General features: G+C 36.8%; 3 protein-coding genes and 1 pseudogene across 4 annotated transcripts; 3 read left to right on the plus strand and 1 right to left on the minus strand.

The window, feature by feature from the left end:
* Positions 1-1,790: 1,790 nt before the first annotated feature.
* Positions 1,791-4,409, plus strand: LOC148915808 (uncharacterized; annotated as a pseudogene).
* Positions 4,410-6,834: 2,425 nt separating this feature from the next.
* Positions 6,835-8,649, plus strand: LOC103336175 (ornithine decarboxylase-like). The gene has a single exon (XM_008239205.2). It carries the CDS (start codon positions 7,072-7,074, stop codon positions 8,341-8,343), a length of 1,272 nt encoding a protein of 423 aa, XP_008237427.2. The 5' UTR covers positions 6,835-7,071; the 3' UTR covers positions 8,344-8,649.
* Positions 8,650-10,893: 2,244 nt separating this feature from the next.
* Positions 10,894-15,160, plus strand: LOC103336173 (MA3 domain-containing protein). 2 transcript variants are annotated; one of them, XM_008239202.3, is made up of 5 exons: positions 10,894-11,236; positions 11,343-11,388; positions 12,006-12,376; positions 12,976-13,070; positions 13,213-15,160. In XM_008239202.3, exons 3-5 carry the CDS (start codon positions 12,124-12,126, stop codon positions 15,043-15,045), a joined length of 2,181 nt encoding a protein of 726 aa, XP_008237424.2. In that variant the 5' UTR covers positions 10,894-11,236; positions 11,343-11,388; positions 12,006-12,123; the 3' UTR covers positions 15,046-15,160. The 2 variants fall into 2 exon arrangements, with proteins under 2 accessions (XP_008237424.2, XP_088910989.1); XM_089054863.1 differs by having other exon boundaries at positions 11,343-11,383.
* Positions 15,161-15,539: 379 nt separating this feature from the next.
* On the minus strand, positions 15,540-18,466 carry LOC103336174 (wax ester synthase/diacylglycerol acyltransferase 11-like). Its single transcript, XM_008239203.2, has 5 exons — positions 18,213-18,466; positions 17,107-17,658; positions 16,407-16,781; positions 15,989-16,126; positions 15,540-15,895 (listed from the first exon to the last, which is right to left on the minus strand). Exons 1-5 carry the CDS (start codon positions 18,393-18,395, stop codon positions 15,746-15,748), a joined length of 1,398 nt encoding a protein of 465 aa, XP_008237425.2. The 5' UTR covers positions 18,396-18,466; the 3' UTR covers positions 15,540-15,745.
* Between the last annotated feature and the right edge of the window lie 76 nt (positions 18,467-18,542).

Below are 18,542 nucleotides of genomic sequence, written 5' to 3' on the forward strand. Positions count from 1 at the left end.
ATTAATTCGGATTAGTTTAATTTACTGTTTTCCAACTTTTTTTTTTTTTTTTTGGGTAGGAAGATGAACTTCATTTCAAAACCTCACCCAAAATGGGGAGGGCATAGTTACAACAAACAGAGCAACCCAATAAGGAAGCTAGAGAAACTAAACTAATCTGCAATATCAGGTAGACAGGAACAAAGAGACTGTCCCAGATAATGATATCATCAGATAAACAAACTTAAAAATGACAAAGCAAACTGGATTAAAAGGAGCAAAAGAACCCAGTAAGCAAAACAACATCAAACTCAAATGAAACATAAATCCACCACAAATCAGCCACCATAAGTCAACCACAATCATAGCAGCCCCAAGGCAAGGGAAACAGGACCATGAGACTGGAAAGAGGTGGTGCAAGCACCTGAGCTGTAGCAATGCCGTAGCTATACACAAATTCCACTTTGTATACGATTTCTCGCTTTGCTGGATCGCTGCAGTAGCCAATAGATGGAACCAAATCAAGCGGGGAGATAGGGGGTCTAAGTAAAGGTCAGCCCGAGAATCTCCATCTCCACTAGAGCCGTAAACACCAGTACACCTAGAGGAGGAAAGTAGGAACCGATCGGAGGGCAGCCAAGGAATAGCGCCGAAAGGATTGGAATGGGGGAGATCTAGGGAAGTAAATCAGAAAGGAGGCATAAAGCCCCAAAAACAAGCATTAAAGCTCAAGCACATCACCATCTCCTCACAAGGAGAGAGATTCGGATGCAGCAAAATGGAGGTGCCCATATGCATCCAGAGGAACCTCGAGAGAGAAGCAAACCAGGGATGGTAGGGAAGGGGAGGGGACAAGGCCTCCTCCCCTAAAAGAGATGAAACGGCGCTGGGAGTTGGGAGAGTTTTTTAGGTTGCTAGGGTTTTTCAAAATCGTTTTCCAATAGTTGTGACTCTTCTGATAAGGTTCCAGAGGTTTATTTAAATCAACCAAAGCCTCATTCTTGAAACACAGAAGAAGCATTCTACAAGAACATTTCATCTTGTGTGAAAGAAAAACAAACTAAGTTCGCTAGATTTTAAGTCTTAGTGCTAGGGCTTAGAATACAAATAGTTGAATCCTGGGAAGCAGTCACCTATAGAACTTCAAGCACCGGGAATGGGTGAAATTACTGTCTTTAGGACATTGCATCAAATCTGCAAGCCGATCTATCTCGAATCCCAACATACCCTGGTGTGGTCTATTTACTCCAGTCTTTTTTACAAGAATCGAGGAAGAGATATAAGGAAGTTCAAAGGATGAAGGACCTAGAAGCAAATATTCTCCCGCGAGATTATTTGCACAAACACCAATCATGCTTGATTTTACTCACATATATACCATACCTAATGGTGTTTGCATTGCATGTATTATGAGGGTTATTTTGTTGCACAATTGTTATTTCACTCAAAAGTAAAGAGTTCATGTTCCTTTTATTCTGGGTGATTTCAGAACTTGATGAGAGAATGAGGGATTTGAAAAATGAGCTCCAATCATTTGAAGGTGAGGAATATGATGAGGGTTTATATATATATCATATTTGTGTATAATCACACTTTGGGAGGGTGCGATGTGGTATTAGGCACACATTGGTTGATAATTTTTGGTCCATTTGGTTCTATACTTTGTAACTGGTATTAATTATGGCTTTGCATTAATTATTCTATTTCTATTTGCATATGAAACTGTATGTTTTCAATTTGGGGTTATTTCACTTTCAGCAGCCAGAGGATTGGTTAAGTGCAGTAATTCTTTTATTTTCTGATTATTAGATATGGATCAAAGACGAATGTTGTTGATATTATTGTTGGAGATGTGGCATTTCGAGACCATGTGTGCTTGCACGATTCTTGTGCTTATGATGCTAAAAAATATGAGAAGAAATCGAAGACTTTTAAAAAGATGTTCCCTCAATAATCGTTCGTTTGTTAGGCAATGACAGAGAATGTGTGAGTGAACTAAGAACGGATTTAAAGAAGTTTGGTTCGCACATATGGAAGGTTAAAGAATGATGGTTTGGTGACTGTGGAGGAGCAAGTATTTAGGTTCTTGCATGTGCTTGCTCATCATGTTAAGAATCGTACTATTAGAAATAAATTTGTTTGATTAGGAGAGAGATTAGTAGGTACTTCAATTCCGTGTTGCAAGGTATTTTAAGATTACAAGGTAGCCTATTGAGAGTACAAGAATCTGTAGGTGATAACTACACAGATCATAGATGGAAATAGTTTAAGGTATGTTTATTATGCTTTGAATTTATTTTCTATGATCTGTGCAGCATATAAACTTAATGAAAGTTTACACTTTTTTTGTTTATTTTTATTTTTTATAGAATTACATGGGAGCACTAGATGGAACATACATTAAAGTGCGAGTAGCTGAAACCAAAAAACCGAGATATTGAACTAGAAGGGGAGAAATTGCAACAATGTGTTGGTTGTTTGCTCACGTGACATGCAATTTATAGTTGTGTTGTCGAGTTGGGAGGGATCTGCATCTGACTCTAGAATCCTTCTATATGCCATAACTAGGCCTAATGGATTAAGAGTTCCTACCGGTAAGGCCATTAGCTGGTGTCCACTTTATAAATAATTGTAAGTGTATATAATAACCACATAATAATAAGAATTGACTTTTATTTTTATTTTTATTTTTGGTTATTAGGTTATTATTACCTTGTAGATGGTGGGTACACAAATGGTGAGGGATTTCTTGCACCATATAGAGGAACAAGGTATCATCTATCATAATGGAAAGAAGGAAATACACTTGTAAATCATCAAGAATATTTTAATATGAAGCATGCTAAAGCAAGAAACGTAATAGAACGTTGTTTTGGGTTGCTAAAAGTAGGTGGGGCATACTAAGGAGTCCATCTTTTTATCCAATAAAGACACAATGTTGAATAATTACGGCTTGTTGTCTTTTACATAATCTCATTAGGAGGGAGATGTACAGAGATCCACTAGAGCATGAAATAAATGAAATTGAAGAGACGGAAAATGTGATAGAAGGTGATATGGTTGGCATCGTTGGAGCATCAGATGAATGGACTACTTGGAGGAATGACTTGGCCTTGCAATTGTATAATGAGTGGCAAGGAAATGCAAATAACTAGCCAACTCTTGTCATTTATGTTTGAGTTCTAAGGGTGTTTAATTTTTTTATGTGATTGTAATTTGTATTTGAGGCCTGATAATTCAGCCTTAACAATGTATTTCTTGTGGTATTGTAGTCCATTTATCAATTTGTTTGCATAAGGTTATGTGATGTACTAGAGACGAGTCATGCATACTTTGAAACAAAGTTATGCTTTCTTCGCAATTCCAATTATTGATTGTGGTATTATTTTGTTTGTGAATATTATTCTTGGGGATGGAAAGTGAAGGTAACAGTCAAAATTTTGAACAAGGAAATAAAGGAACTAAGCGATCATGGTCCAAGTTTGAGGAAGATGCATTTTTTTACCATGGTAGATGAGTTTGTGGCTGCAGGCCAACGTTGTGAGACTAGTAGTTTCAAATATGGTACTATGGTCCAAATGGAGAAGGCTTTGAATATTAAATGTCTTGATTAGGGGCTAAAGGCATGTCCTCATATTGAATCAAAATTGAAGAAGTGGAAAAAGCAATATAGTATAGTCTATGACATGATAAAAACAAGTGGATTTGCTTGGAATGATATAAAAAAGTGTGTTGAGGTTGACAGTAATGATGCATGGGAGACTTATGTGCAGGTATATGATTACTTATTTTTGCTATTTTTCTTGCATAAAGATGTCAAGTGGGTTTGATGAGTGTAGATTTTAAACTTGCTTTTGTTACTTTTTTTACATATTGAAAATAAGATAAGTGTGTCTTGTTTTATCATAGCACCACAAGGAAGCAGCTGAATGGAGGAGCAAACCATTTTCTTTGTTGGATAGATTTTCTAACATCTTTGGAAATGATCATGCTAACGGACAAGGAGCTGAAGTCCCCGCTGACATGATGGAAGAGAAAGTAATAATGAAGTTAATGCTAGTGGTAATTGTGTCCAAGAAGATGCATCTCCTATGTCATTAAATAAAGAAGGAAGCCAATCCATGAAAGGTCAAAATAAGAGGAAAAGAGCTGCAAGCTCAAGTGATGAAGAGAAGATTGTGATTGTATTGGAGAAATTGTTTGAAGCATCTTGGAAAAAAGATGCAAATCGTGACTGATGTTATAATAAAAGTAATGAAGATCAATTTGATATTGCCAAAGAACTCAAGAAAATGGGATTTTCTCCCTTAGATCAAATTGTAGCACTAAAACTCATTTTGGAGAAGCCACATCATATATCTATGTTCATGTCTTTGGAAGATGATATCAAGAAAGTGTTTGTTAAGCAATTGCTTAGTGACCATGCTTGAGGACATGGCCTAGCTAAATTTGATGTATCTATCTTTTTGGAAACACCACAAATGATGCGTTGATAAGATTGGCTTAATTTTGGAAACACCACAAATGGTATAACATATTGCTAGCATTAAAGTCATATGGTTCATGGTTGTGGGGCTTATTAGTTTCATTTTGAAATTGCGGATGTTTATTTGTATGTATTAATGGTAGAATTGTGTGTAGTGAACTGAACCTCTAATTTCTGAGTCATGTAGATGACTTTAGCATATATGAAGAATTTATGAAATGTACATGTCAATTTGTTGTGGAGGAAAAGAAATGTACATGTCAATTTGGTAATTATAATAACAAAAAAAACTTACATTTAATTATTTAAAAATTATTAAAATTATTATTTTTTAGTCCGGCATAGCACCAAACATAGGTCTTCACTATTTTCATAATCCAGCTTCATAGTCCGACGCAGCACCAAATGTAGGTCAGTACTTATTCTAGCTTAGGCCAATCCGAGCTCTTCCGAGATAGTCCCAAAATTTAGTCCAGTCCATGATAGTCCGCCATACCAAACGACCCATTAGGTTTTGTTTTGGCAATCTGATAAATATTAAAATAAATAAATAAATAAAGCAAGAAGGTTTTGGCAAAAAATAAATATGATTTGGGCTTTTGAAAAATGGTAGCATTGGGCTCAAGTCCAAACCGATCAAACTGCAGAACCGACTCGAGAACCGTGGCCCAATTGCAGTTCAGCCCAATTTAGGATTTCAACTTTGACTAGATCTTACCCAAGAACTGTAGCCTTCATCAATTTAGCTCATGAGTCAGCCAAAATTTGATCCGACACGAACCGTGCCCAAGGCTACTGTTTTCTTTAGTGGTGATTGGATGAAGATCTCAATTTTAACAATTAAGTACTTAAAAAAAAATTAAGTAGCTCAAAGTTAGTGTGGTATAATTTAGTTCGATTTTGTCAATATTTTTTAAATGTAGTTGCGATTAGGGAATCCGCCTAAATTCCCATTGGTTGCCTACGTGATAACTACAAGACCCACTATTTTGAGAGTGTTTTAAAGTCAATTTGAGGGTATTTCAAACAACTAATGTCTTCCGACCCAAAACATTATCTATTTTGAATTTTGTTGAAAAGATGGGCAAGCAAACCAATTTCCCGTGGGAAGAAAGAACACAGTTCTTTTGGTGCGCAGAATGGTAAGTGCCGATGTATTGGGAAAGCAAGAACGTCCCTCCTCCACCATTCATCTTGCATGACCAATTTGCCATTTTCAACTATCTGGTATCTTTTTACCAACCTACATTAAAAAGAAACCAAAAGCAATAGTAACTACAAAGCTAACCTAACGCAAATAGATTTTTAATAATTTCATCAATGCTAGCTCTATGAAATTGTGCAAAAGGAAACATGAAGTTTGCTTAAATTAATTAGTTTCCATGGCAAATTGGTTTTGTTTTAATTTTTTTTTACAAACAACATTGTCAAATAGTTGTTATAAATCTTTCTCATTTCTTTTCTTGTTCAATTCCTTTTTCCAATTAGAAATATTTTTTTTGTTATTCTTTATAACAAATAAGAAAAGGAGTTTTACCAAAAAAAAATGACAAATAGGAAGGCAAAATGTTAAAATAGTCGAGCTCCTCCAAAATTGAACAATCCGGTCTAGTCACTGTCGACACTGACATTTGATAAGAAAACTAATTCAGCAAGTAAAGTTAGATTAATCTCCTTTAAGAAATGGAGGATCGAATTTGAAAACTCTATCATATTGGGAGTAATTTATCTCTAAATTAAGAGATTTGAGGGGCCATCATAATAGGGCCTAACCAACCATATATCCAATAAATCTACAATGAAAAAACTTCATATCTGATAATATAAGTTTTCTCAAATGCAATGCAACCCTTCATAAAGAAAAATGCAATCAATATCCTTTCCCAGACAAATTGCAAGGAATCTTTCAAATATAATAGGCAAAGATATATTAAATCAAATTTATTGATGAATTAACTCTTACTTTAGTGATATAAATCTTTCAATTATAATATGCAAAGATTAAAGATATATTAAATCAAATTTTTTGATGAAATAACTCTTAATCTAGTAATATAATCTTACAAAAGAGAAATTTCCCTTTTTGAGTGAGTACAGCTACACAGACAGCACAGAGATGGAAGAGTTGGGAGCAAATCCTAAACCACCATAATAATAGCCAACAACCCCAAAAGCTTAAAAGATAATAATAAGATCATTCGCTGTATTGTCAAATATTCCAGCGCACCACATGCTTTTCATGGCATTAGAGAGATGCTTCAATTATTGGATAGGTTTTTTTCTTTTAAATTTAATTCAAGCGATAATTTAAACTACAAGGGAGAGGGAGTTTCACACACCATCAACATTAAAGTGTCATGAGGGTTCGAACATGAGACCATTGATATATAAATTAAGGGCCTTTTTCACTGAGCTAAACCCCGTTGGCATTGGATTTGGTTTTTATTTTACTGCGAAAGATAAGACAATGGTTGGTCATGCCCATTCTGATGAAATTATCTATATAAAAAGATTACCCATATTGCAAAGCTCTCTCAAACTTAACAAATATTAAGTTTAGACATCAATATCTAGCTTCCACAATCACAGATTAGAAACATTATTCCATGGCATTGATCCTGCCAAGCATTCCCAGCCTTTCCACCTTTAGCAGCCTACAAGTCAAGTTGGCTGCAAGCCAAGTGAAAGGTGATCAGCATGTTCCAGCTGACATACCTAGGCACCAACTTACCACCCTCATCAGATCCATCATCAACAAACAAGACGAACACGGACCATTTTACATTGTAGATTTGGGGGTTCTTGTCAGCCTCATGGAAAAATGGAACCATTGCCTTCCCAATGTACAGCCCTTCTTTGCTGTCAAGTGTAACCATGAGCCTGCATTCATTGCTGCATTGGCAACACTTGGTGCAAGCTTTGATTGCGCCAGCAAGGCCGAGATTGAGGCCGTCTTTGCTCATGGCGTAAGCCCCATGAGAATTGTTTATGCCAATCCATGCAAGGGTGAGTACCATTTAAGGTATGCAGCTGGAGTCGGGGTTGATCTTGCCACCTTCGACTCCATGGACGAAGTTGACAAGATCAAAAGGTGCCACCCCAAATGTTCCTTGTTGCTTCGGATTGCTGTACCGAATGACAAGAGCTCGTGGCGTTCATTCGGGACCAAATTTGGTGCGTTGCGTGAGGAGGTTGCACCGCTCCTCAAACACGCACACAAACTAGGGTTAAGAGTGGTGGGAATTTCGTTCCATGTGGGATCGAAAGCGTCTGAATCTCAAGTGTACCGCAGAGCAATAGCTGCAGCTAGAGCTGCATTTGATGTGGCTGATGAGCTCAAAATGCCCAAAATGCATGTGCTTGATATTGGTGGTGGGTTCAAAGCAAATCAACTGTTTGATGAAATAGCCGAGACCATAAATGTTGCCATCAAAGACTACTTTTCTGATCATCAGTCAGATTCTGATCTGACGGTGATGGCTGAGCCAGGAAGGTTCTTTGCTGAAACTGCGTTCACAATGGCTGCAAATGTGATGGGGAAGAGAGTGAGAGGAGAGAAAAGAGAGTATTGGATTAGTGATGGAATTTATGGGTCATTTAATCTTCCAGCATATGACAAATCCTCGATGCAAATCTCTCCGCTCCAAATTCTAAGTCCTCACCAAAATCAAGTGACATATTCATCAACAGTTTTTGGGCCGACTTGTGATTCATTGGACACAGTTGTTGCTGACTGCAAACTGCCTGAATTAAAGCTGAATGATTATCTTGTGTTCCACAACATGGGCGCCTACACAACTTCTGCTGGAACCAACTTCAATGGCTTCTGCATTTCTGCTATTCCCACGTACCTGGCATTTACAAGTACTAATAATTAAACTAGATTTTGTTGGGGTTGGTATGGCTGATGCTATTTTCCTGTAATTTCTTTTTTTCTCTCTGCTCTATTAAAAAAGAAAAAAATTGTTAGAAGTGAGGAGTGGAAAATAAGTTTTTTGGACCGCTACAAAAACAAAAAATTAGAGTATTGTGTGATCTTTCTCACTTTTTTACTTTAAATCTTGTTTGGTTGTTCCGTGTCACAGAAAAATTATTATAATATGGGTAAATGACATAATTCATATTTCCTTTTTTAGTATAAATAAATATCTACTTGTATTATAATACTTAGACAACTTATATCACGTGTTTGTATTCTAGTACCATCTATATACTCACTTAATATGTTGCACTACTCTAACTAATTTACCATAATTGTGTGATCTTTCTTACATTTTTAGGCAAATGCTCTTATGTACCACTGAGATAGGGATTGTTGACATTCACTATTTTATTTTAAATTTTTATCCGTAGTTCCTTAATTGTATGATCGACAATCTTTATATAACCTTTATTGCAAAATATTACTTCAAATCTTGTTCTGCGTACTTTAATTCATAGCATATCATGTTCAAGTTGGACAGGAAAATTGGTGGACTCGAATGGCCCAGCCCACTTGCCCACAAAGAGGGCGACAACCAAGGCCCGCCCAAAATCAAATGTGTCGATCCCTATCACCTACCTTAAAGCATTTCTACCCATTTGTCATGGTAAAAGATAAGAGCAAACAATGATCGTTACTATTCACGTTAACAATGCCTGCCCTAGCAATTGTTTTTTGCTTTCCCACCCATTGCCATGGCAACTCAAGGGCGATCACTCTTCATATGAGAATAATTTTATTTATACTTATGAGAATAATTTTATTTATACTTATGAGATTAATTTTATTTATACTTATGATATGAGAAGAAGAATTTGTGTGAAGTTTTGGTTTGGAAAGTAAAGAATATTGCTAGGTATTTATAAAAAAAAAAATTTAAATTTTTTGGTTTTTTACTGTTTTTTTTTTTTTGGGGTTCAATTTTTATTACACAAATGTAGCCGTTGGATGAAGAAAAAAAATTGCATCGGACCCCAAGAGCCGCCAGTGGCATACATGACTTTTGTCTTGTTTTCATAGGCGTGACGCGCCTATTGTGTGGCTCAGGCGTGTTAAAAATAAATTTGTTCGCTAACGCCAAGATGACGTCCAAGATCGGTGCCAACACCTTCAGCAGCAGCTCAGCTGATCTTGCCTTGGGCATGCCCAGTCTTGGTGGACTCCACCATCTGCCCAGGCTGGAAATGCTTGGTGGGATGGGTTTTACCAACCCAGAGGGCCTTTTGCCATGGCAAAACCCACCAGTGGTAGTGCTATTAGACCAACTCTCTCCAACCCAAGGTCTTAACTCCAAATAGATTTAGCATGGAGGCTATAATGAAGGGTAAAAGTGAGGGATTATATTGATGGATTCCTTAATAGCTGTCCGATTTATTAGACTAAACCCCCTCATTTTTGTAACCCCTCAATATAGTCTCTCATTATAGATGCTAGATTTAGTGTTACTTTTGTTACCCTCTTAAGTTTGGTGCTTTGGATGTCTAATGAAGTTGTTCTTTGATTAAAAAAGAATAAATTAATGGCTCAAATTTAAATCCAATGATCAAAATAATAAAATAATCAACCAAAAATCCATTTCTATCTTCTTTTTTTTTTTTACACAAGCAATATTAAGGGGATGTCAATATTTCCCATGGGTTAGGTTTTCGTGGGGCTTGCGAATTGGTAGAGTATGAGGGATAAAAATTCAGCACGAGTACAAATTTGCGAAATTTTTTAGATATGGTGTTCGAGGAGAGGCGATGATGCTATTTTAATAATGTACCCGTATCTTCTCTGTTTAGAGTATATATGCGTGTATGTTGTACTATTAATGTTATAGTTTTTTTTGTAGGTATTAATTTGGCTAAGTAATTCTTATTTGATATTAATGAAAACAGAATTGATTTACACTAGATTCATAACACTTCTTTCTTGTTTAACAAAGTTTTTTTTAATGATACTTTTGTAATAGGGTGGGTAGGGAAACCAATTCCCAAAGAATGAGAGAATTGGGAATCCGCAATTTGAATTTTGCGTGCGGGGATAGAGACGGGGATGAGGGAAAGGCAAACCCAACCCCGATTCACCACATTACCATCCTTATTGATATTGAAAAGGAAAGATTTTGAACATGCATGGATAACTCATCTGAACCACTTGAGCCACAAGTTACTTTTCATTCACTTCTTTCGACTTCATATTTTGTTGTTATACTCGTTTTATGACTTGACCCGTTTTTATGCAATAAATTTAATATTTTAAAATAATAATTTTTAGGTTAAAATTTTTGGAAAATAAATTACAATGAAAAAATAACTTCTTCTTCTTCTTTTTCTTTTTTTCCAAAATGAAAAATATCTTCTTTGTTCACCCAATTACGGCCTCAAAATTGCACCGTTTAAAAATTACAACGCAGTGAAATTTGTTCCAAACTACATACACCAGAACGTAATTTCGCTTTTTCTTAAGCTTGAGAGGGTGCCCGGAAGAAAGTTTTGGGTGAATGTAGAAAACCCCCGTTCTTGCGGCATTGTGCAGTCAGTCAGTGTGTGGAATTTCGGACCCAAGACTCTCCCGGGTTTTTCTTTATTTCCCGTTTCAAAAGGCAGAATGTAAGGTGCTCTCAGCCGTTGGATGAGACGTTTCCTCAAGATGCGCGTTGAATTCCAACGACTTTTAACGCCCTTCAATTTTGCAACTGCCTCTTGACATTGTCTGCTCTTCTCAAAGGGACAAGTCCTACCCAGAAACAGAGCCTCAAAGCCGAGTTCAAGGAAGCAAGCGCCCTGGTTTCGATTTCTTATACGGTTATTCATTAAATTTTTCATTTTTTCACTTTTTTTTTCGATTTATATTTTTGTGTTTACGAAAACCCAATAGTTTTATAACTCTGTGTTTCTGAATTTGTTGCAGACTTGTTGCATTTTCTTCTTTCCCAACATGGCAGGAAGAAAGTGAGGTGATGTTAAATTTGATTGGATATGTTGCATGAACCATGTGTTTTGATCTTGTTTGTGACCTTGTTTGGATTTAAAAACCAAATGTTAATTGTGTAGAAAACGTAGGGCATCTTGGGTATTGTTTTTGTATTTTTTTTCTTTAATTAAGTAAATATGGTAAGATGGAGATGAGAAGGAGAAGAGAGTGATAATTGATGTGAAGGAGAAAGGAGGAAGAACACACAACTTTATGATGGTTTTCAAGATCAACAAGAAAATGAAAACAGTTTTATATGGTTTTCAATTACATTGGTTTTCTTTTCGTATGTAGCGAAATTAAAAATTTTGAAGGGTAAGTGTGTGTGGTTCTCTTGTTCTGTTGTTCATACCAGGAAATCATGCTACATACAGAATCCTTTGTTATCTTCATTTTATGGCCTTCTTCACTTATATTGTTGTAAGTTTCAATTGGTCCACTAAGTTTTGAAATGTGTGGTATAATGGAAGTTATTTACTGCTTTTATCACCTGATTTTGTGCTGCATATGTGTTTGTGGGTAGATATAGAGTGATTGCTAAGGACTGTAGTGTCTTATTATTAAAGACCATTGAATTGTTTTATTTTTCTTGTAAAACAGGCGCTAATTGGATCTTGATGTAAGTGTACTCCATAGAAAAAGATATATTGACATCACCATAACTAGATTGGAGAATTGGTGCTTGTGACTCGAGTGTAGAGGACAAAACATAAGCAGAATGGACTTCAGTGATGGATTTGTATCAAAAGAGCATCGGGAGCTTCACCGATCTGCTTCAGAAAGTGCAGATCCATTATCTGTGTCTCCACTGCACATTTCTCCGAGGTCTCCAAGGTCTCCAAAGTCCCCCAAAACTCCCAAGTCCCCCAAGTCTCCAAGTTCTCCAAAGATGCAGGGCAAACATGGAAAAGGAAGCCCACTCAAGCAAGATAGGCATTCACATTCTTCAGTAGATGGGCGTCCTAAAAAGGGTAAGCTACACTTATGACATCTTCTTAAGGATTCTGCTTGAAGATATTTTTTGGAATAATATAATGGCTAGGAAACGGCAATAAAGAACTTCGATTTTAGGCACCATCTTGTACTGTAAAGCTTACCACAAGAAAGGTCTGTCTTTGGACTCAAAGGCTTCTTCACAATTCATATATACTATGACCAGACATGTGGTACAGTAATTCCCAAAATCCAGCAGAAAATGAATATAATTACATAACTACATAACGTATTTTCCAATGAAAATTTGTTCATTTTTAGAGCTTGATTTGATAAATCCGCAGATCTAGAACTTCATTCCAGAGAATTGAACCTTCTCAAACTGTTTCTTCTCAAGAACCAAAAAGATTTGTGCCAAACTAACAGATGCCAAGAAAAGAAAAATATCTACATGTATAGTTGAAATGGTGTTAGTAGATTAAATTTAGATGGAGAAAACTTGAGGCATCTACGGTTATTTGTTGGTTGATAACAAAATGCTTCTAATGGTATAATCAATAACTTGAAGGTACTCTGATTTTTTTTACTCCAGTGGTGGTTTTCCACTCTTAATTTTATGAAGACAATCATTATGCAGGTGGTTCTGGGGGTAAAGGCACCTGGGGAGGGTTACTTGATACAGATGAAAATGACGTTCTTGATCCAAATGACCCAAACTTCAATAGCAGTGAGGTAAGTAATTGAACAATTCACCTTCATATTTAACTCTGCCTGGATCTTGATAAGAAACCAACAGATGCAATGCTCATTTTAATTGCTATATTCCATTGTAGTTTCTTTCGTTGTGTTTACCAATTATTTGTGTTGGTTGCAGGAATGTGAAAATCCAATTGCGAAAAAAGAGAGGGTCGACTTTGAGGAGTACAAAAAGAAAGCTACAATAATAGTGGAGGAATACTTTACTACTGATGACATTACCTCAACTGCAAATGAATTTAGAGAACTTGATAGACCTAACTACAGCTATTATTTTGTAAAGAAGCTTGTCTCTAAGGCTATGGATAGGCATGACAAAGAGAAAGAAATGGCTGCTGTTCTTTTATCTGCACTATATGCTGAATTCATTGATCCCCCACAAGTTTACAAAGGTTTCTGTAAACTGGTAGAATGCGCAGATGACTTGATTGTGGATATCCCAGATACTGTTGATGTTCTTGCACTGTTCATTGCCCGGGCTGTGGTTGATGACATACTTCCTCCTGCATTCCTAAAAAAAGAAATGAATTACTTACCTAAAGATTCAAAGGGTGTTGAAGTCTTGAAAAGAGCTGAGAAGGGCTACTTAGCAGCACCACTTCATGCAGAAATCATTGAGCGGCGATGGGGAGGTAGCAAAAAAAGGACTGTTGAGGATGTTAAGGCTAAGATAAACAATTTGTTGATAGAGTACGTAGTGAGTGGTGATAAGAAAGAGGCATGCAGATGCATCAAGGATTTGAAAGTTCCTTTTTTCCATCATGAAATAGTTAAACGAGCTCTTGTAATGGCAATGGAGAGGCGGCAAGCTGAAGGCCGGCTACTAGATCTGCTGAAAGAAGCTGCTGAAGAGGGTTTAATTAACTCAAGCCAAGTATCAAAAGGCTTTGGTAGGATGATTGACTATGTTGATGACTTATCACTGGACATACCAAATGCGCGGGGAATTTTGCAGTCATTGATCTCTAAGGCAGCATCAGAAGGCTGGTTGTGTGCTTCATCTTTGAAGTCACTCTCTTTGGAGCCAGAAAAGCGATCATTAGAAGATAGTGTTGCCAGAATTTTCAAGACAAAGGCTCAATCTATTATTCAAGAGTACTTCTTGTCTGGGGATATCTTAGAGGTAAACAGTTGTCTAGAGTCAGAGAACAGTACTTATTCGTCTGAGCTGAATGCTATCTTTGTTAAAAGATTGATAACTCTAGCAATGGATCGGAAGAATAGGGAGAAGGAAATGGCATCAGTCTTACTGTCATCCCTGTGTTTTCCAGCTGATGATGTTGTGAACGGGTTTGTAATGCTGATAGAATCAGCAGATGACACAGCTCTGGATAATCCAGTTGTGGTTGAGGATCTTGCAATGTTTCTTGCTAGATCTGTGGTGGATGAAGTCCTAGCCCCACAACACTTGGAAGAGATTGGAAGTCAGTGCGCTGCACCAGAGTCCATTGGGAGCAAGGTTCTTAAAATGGCAAAGTCATTGCTAAAGGCTCGACTTTCTGGGGAGCGGATACTAAGGTGTTGGGGTGGTGGAGGAAGCAGCAGACCTGGATGGGCAGTTGAGGACGTTAAGGACAAGATTGGAAAGTTGCTAGAAGAGTTTGAGTCTGGAGGGGGTGTCAGAGAGGCTTGCCGGTGCATGAAGGAATTAGGCATGCCATTTTTCAATCATGAGGTTGTCAAAAAAGCTTTGGTGGCAATTATGGAAAAGAAGAATGAAAGACTTTGGATTTTGCTTGAGGAATGTTTCGGCTCTGGACTCATAACAATGAACCAAATGACAAAGGGGTTTGGGAGAGTAGCAGAGTCTCTAGAAGACTTGGCTTTGGATGTCCCTGATGTCCAGAAACAGTTTACCCATTACATGGAACGAGCAAAGAATGCAGGGTGGTTGGATTCCTCATTTAGTTTCAGCAAATCAGGACACATTACAGAGAATGGCACTGGCTAACTTGTTAACTTGTATTCCAATTTGCCTGATCGTAAATGCGATGCGAGTGCATAAGCACAAACACATGTGTGCAAACAAGCATATTCATAAGTGCAATATAACACACATTGTAAACTTCCGGTTACATTTTCCTTCAGCATCTTATTTAGCTCCTTTCTTCCTTTCTGCCTCATATCAATCGACAACTGATAGATTTTCTTCTTTTTAGATGAGTGAGAAATACTTTTTCAAACGGATTGCAGAATAAGCAGACCGAACTGCATGAAACTGCACAAAAACATAGCAGGTTTTCATGCACAAGAAACACAGCAGAAACTCAATAACAAGTCAATTACAAGCTGAGCAACTCCAAGCCCCACAAGCTTTCCTATTCTCAGCACTATTCTTTACATTATGAAGAGCAGGAGGCTGGAATTACAATTCTCATTTCTTGTGTGATATGCAGAATGAATCGATCTTTCGTGAGGAATTTATTCAAATGTACCAAGAGAATCTCTGATTAATTGTATTCATATTTCATTGAAATTATAGCTACCAGATTTAGAGACCCTCTTGGCCCCCAATATTAACAAATTCTGCTTGTTAATAGCAAAATCCAGCATCATAAATCACACTTCTATTATATTAATAATAATAATAAAAGCTTTAAAGTTTTATAAACTAGTGATGGCGGCGTCTTGGCATTTCAACCTATGCCTCCTTAGTTGTTCTTCGCGTCCGATGCTTTGAGTATCATCTCAAATGCATTTTCCATGCATGACTTGAACTTTTGTGGATCGATAAGCCCCTTTTCCATTTTGAAGGCAACCCTCACCTTCCCCATATAACTTACTATTGTCACGTCAAGGCCCTGCATGCAAGTCCATTGAGATTATGTTGACTATGGGGTAAATGCCATAAATGAAATTTTTTTTTTTTTGAAGGAATACAAAAAAAGACTTACCTCAGGTGAACCTAACACCAAAAAGTATAAGCCTTTAATTCGATGATTACCCAAAGCCATTTGTTCCACAGGCCCAATCATATTCGAGATTACCATGCTGGAGTTCTTCAATGTGCTACGAATGTATTTGGCTGCTGCCTGCACCACATGACAAGCAACATCCTTTGTTTGGTGAACATTACAAATTCATTTAGAATTCCTAAAATAAGCAGTACCCTTTATTTTCAGTATATACAAAAGGATGGCACTACCAGAAATTTCGTCATAGGCATCGGTTTTTATTCGTTGTGTTTTATTCTTTAATACCGATCGATGTAATTATAAGGTGATGCCTAATGCCTAAGCAGTGTTGTTTAAGACCAAATTTCTAGAAGTTAGGACAAAATTAAAGAGATGGACTCGAACTCTTTTTACATACCTCATGGCCTCCAAATCTGTTGAGAATCTCCAAGAACCTGCTGGTGAGATAAATAGCTAAAGAGTTTCTTTTCGTGCTGATTATTTTCTGTGCCTTGGAGACAAATTCAAGGGCAATATTTGAATACTCAAGAGGATGATCATCTTCAGGTAAGAATAAGTTGGGTATTGGTACATGCAAGAATGTAAAATGATTGCCCCATGGCATCTTGCTGTTGGGTTTGATCATCTCCTGGATTGAAGTATAATCCCCCATCATCCTTGTGTTGAGCAACACCACTGCTGTGCCTCGTGATTTTCTTGAACTTTTGTCAATCTCTTGCATGTATAGTCGAGTGCCAAGGAAGATCATCCCCGTAAGAACGTCGTTTATCGTCTGTTAATTACATTGTTAGTAAGCAATTAAATACGCAAATTACATTATATAATGAATATTAGTAAGTTATTACTAATTCAAAATCCAATTCACATAGAAAAACTTGGGGCAATTATTCCTCTTCACGTGTTGATTTACAGAACAATCCAATTCAAAATGTCATTTTTTTGAACTTGCAATGTAAAACAAATTAAGGGCACAAGTCTCACAATAGTTGGTATATAATTGAAAGAAACGAAATATGATAGGGAGAGATACATATATGTAAATTTGGAATGAAATATGCACACATATATATAGTAGCTTGTTGATTTATTGAGCTTACCACTCCAAGCTTACTCTTAATTAATTTGATTTGATCAAGAGAGAACGTCATAGTTGACACTGCAATGGGCTGAAACTCAATTCCCTTCCCAGACCTGATTGGTGTGAGATCATCTTCATCCATGGTGCTGTTTGAAATCCCCCACCAAAAATCTGACAGGGTGTTAAAGACTGATGAGCAAACTTTTGTCACCAAACTTTCACTCTTTGGCTGTGACCTTTGCCTTGAAGGAAAAGTTAGGGGAAGACGAGGATCGTCAGCCCGTTGTAGGCAAGAAAGAAGAGCACTCATGAGAGAGAAGCCATCCCCTAGGGCATGGTGGAGCTTGATGATTACATTACCAGCTGCATTGCTAGTTGGGTATTTGATGATATGAAATTCCCAAAGTGGTTTTTCTGGTGACAATCTTTCTACTGCTAGCTTTGATATGTAGTCGTCAAGATACTTGTCATATGATTCTGGAGATAGGTTGGGTGGGAAAATAGGGATGGTTACATGGTCTTCAAGCTTCACCTCAACCCTTTTCCACCGTTTCTTCCCATTATTTTCAACCTATATTTTCCAAATTAATAAATTTTATGTTTTGAAGTACAAAAGAAAATTACAGGGTGGATTATATGAGGAATTATCAAACAAGAGTTTCATTATTCATAGCCACAGGATTTGGAAAATTATTAAACCAAATACATAAATATGGTGATGATGTCCCAAGTTAGCTAAGGCAACCATATTATTAGCTTAGTGAAACACTCAAATAATTAATTTTTGTTCAAGTTTTCAAAGTTTTCCTTTTCTTTATGATACTTCATGTGAAAACTTGGAAAAAAAAATTCACAGGTGATTGGGAAACGTTCTCTGAGCATGAAATTCAGGCGATCTTTCCAACAAATTCATATATTATATATGTTAAAAATAAAATTGAAAAAGCATAAATAATTCCTATTCTTCAAGAAATTTTTGTATATTCTGGGTACATTAGTTGGCAAGAAACTTTACTTTCGTTTTCTTCTATATAAGAACATGTAAAATAATTAAGCAAGGATTGTTTAATATATTGATTTCAGGTTCAGAGAGAGAGAGAGAGAGAGAGAGAGAGAGCTAAATACCATGATAGAGGAGAAGCGTGGGCTGATTGGGAGGAAGACATTCTGAACCAAAGACATGGTTTGAGACTCATCGAACGGAATCTCAGTTTCCAAAACAGCAAGATTCGACACTGACAACACAGAGCTGGTGAAGTAGTGACCAGTAGGGCTCACTGGCTCTAGTACTTCTTCCTCCAACTCCATATCTTTTCTTAATTAGGATTATGTAAAAAAAAAAGCAGAATTGCAATTAGGGTTTACTTTCAATACTTTGTACACCTCAGATCGATATATATATAATTTCATTTCATCAATCAGTTATGCATTTACCGCAGAGTCATCAGCAATTCT

The sequence above is a fragment of the Prunus mume genome, linkage group LG6 (assembly GCF_029339155.1).
Source record: "Prunus mume cultivar Tortuosa linkage group LG6, ASM2933915v1, whole genome shotgun sequence".
Classification (NCBI taxonomy): domain Eukaryota; kingdom Viridiplantae; phylum Streptophyta; class Magnoliopsida; order Rosales; family Rosaceae; genus Prunus; species Prunus mume.

Bases quoted from the DNA above. Each gene is read 5' to 3' on its own strand.
- LOC103336175 (XM_008239205.2), top strand. From the start codon at position 7,072: ATGGCATTGATCCTGCCAAGCATTCCCAGCCTTTCCACCTTTAGCAGC.
- LOC103336173 (XM_008239202.3), top strand. From the start codon at position 12,124: ATGGACTTCAGTGATGGATTTGTATCAAAAGAGCATCGGGAGCTTCAC. The intron at 12,377-12,975 runs GTAAGCTACACT...ATCATTATGCAG, and splicing joins AGATGGGCGTCCTAAAAAGG to GTGGTTCTGGGGGTAAAGGC. The intron at 13,071-13,212 runs GTAAGTAATTGA...TGTTGGTTGCAG, and splicing joins CAAACTTCAATAGCAGTGAG to GAATGTGAAAATCCAATTGC.
- LOC103336174 (XM_008239203.2), bottom strand. From the start codon at position 18,395: ATGGAGTTGGAGGAAGAAGTACTAGAGCCAGTGAGCCCTACTGGTCAC. The intron at 17,659-18,212 runs GTATTTAGCTCT...TGGAAAATATAG, and splicing joins CACGCTTCTCCTCTATCATG to GTTGAAAATAATGGGAAGAA. The intron at 16,782-17,106 runs GTAAGCTCAATA...TGTAATTAACAG, and splicing joins TTAAGAGTAAGCTTGGAGTG to ACGATAAACGACGTTCTTAC.